Source organism: Aplysia californica, unplaced genomic scaffold (assembly GCF_000002075.1).
Source record: "Aplysia californica isolate F4 #8 unplaced genomic scaffold, AplCal3.0 scaffold01311, whole genome shotgun sequence".
Classification (NCBI taxonomy): domain Eukaryota; kingdom Metazoa; phylum Mollusca; class Gastropoda; order Aplysiida; family Aplysiidae; genus Aplysia; species Aplysia californica.
This window is the reverse complement of record NW_004798581.1, coordinates 82,684-83,993: the sequence shown is the minus strand read 5'-3', so window position 1 is coordinate 83,993 and position 1,310 is coordinate 82,684. Positions and strand designations below refer to the sequence as shown.

At 47.0% G+C, this 1,310-nt stretch overlaps 1 protein-coding gene across 1 annotated transcript in view; it reads left to right on the top strand.

The window, feature by feature from the left end:
- The window catches only part of LOC101860467 (G-protein coupled receptor GRL101), a 3,894-nt gene extending 2,598 nt beyond the window's left edge, over positions 1-1,296 (top strand). Inside the window, exon 2 of the mRNA XM_013090509.2 lies at positions 289-1,296. Within this exon, the coding sequence (XP_012945963.1) occupies positions 289-763 (475 nt within the window). The 3' untranslated portion in view covers positions 764-1,296. The remainder of the gene's footprint in view (positions 1-288) is intronic.
- Positions 1,297-1,310: the final 14 nt, after the last annotated feature.

Here is a 1,310-nt window from a genome sequence, read left to right as displayed (position 1 = left end):
GTGAGGGTGGATATGTTGCTGTCAAATGATACATCTAGAGCCCAGTGGGTGGTGAGGGTGGATATGTTGCTGTCAAATGATACATCTAGAGCCCAGTGAGTGGTGAGGGTGGATATGTTGCTGTCAAATGATACATCTAGAGCCCAGTGGGTGGTGAGGGTCGATATGTTGCTGTCAAATGACACGTCTACAACTCGACCCACACGTTTCCTACACATCTCTAGGGTAAAATATCAAGACAATAAACTTATTAAATCATTGTTTTTTCTGATTTTAAAAAAAATCCAGAAACCAGGACGCTACCATCGCGAAAAAGTTAGCCCTTGTTGTGATAACTGACTTCCTGTGCTGGTTTCCGATTGGAGTTATGGGTATCCTGTCTAAAGTTGGAGTTCCAATCCCTGGAGAAGTGAACGTGGTCGCGACCATCTTCATCCTACCTCTCAACTCCGCCCTCAACCCGTACCTCTACACTCTCCCCGCCGTGAAGAAGAAACTGGAGCAGTGGAAGGCAAAGTCCCACGAGAACAAGGCAGGTTCAGCAGGTTTCAGGCTTAGATCCATAGACCTTCCACACAGAGACGTGTCCAGCGGATCAACGCAGTTTGAGTCTGTCTGTAGCGATAGCTCTATGTCTGCTGGTGGCGCCGCTGACGTCATCAAGGCCCAGGCCTGTCTGGACAAGCTCCGAGCCTGGCTAGAGACGGGGCGCATCTCCAGAGAAAGAGTGACAGAAATCTTGTCTCACTTCCAGACACAGTAGTCTGTCTGTCTATGTCTGTGACACAGAAGTCTGTCTTTGTATGTAAAACAGTAGTCTGTCTGTCTGTCTCTGTATGTAACACAGTAGTGCACGCCAGGACATCGGTGTGTCATGAACTCAAGATCAGAACGCACATTTTTGTCATTACTATTCAGACAATTTGCTTGTGATCAGCGTAGATTAATGACTTTTTTTCAAACGTCCGTAATCCTATACTTGTTACATTTGTATATTCTTAAACTTAATTATGGAGCTTTATTATGATTCTAAGTTGTTGTTTTCTCCATTTTCTGTTGATTCAAGCATAATGGTACTGTCTACTGTCGGCTTGCCAGGCCTGCTATAGCTTTGCCAGAGCCTATAGCCGGACATCCCAGGGTGGCCAAGGGTGGCCTTCATGGCTACAGTAGCTGCCCACACCATACACTCCATGGCTACTGTAACAGCCCACACCATACACTCCATGGCTACTGTAGCAGCCCACACCATACACTCCATGGCTACTGTAGCTGCCCACACCATACACTCCATGGCTACTGTAGCAGCC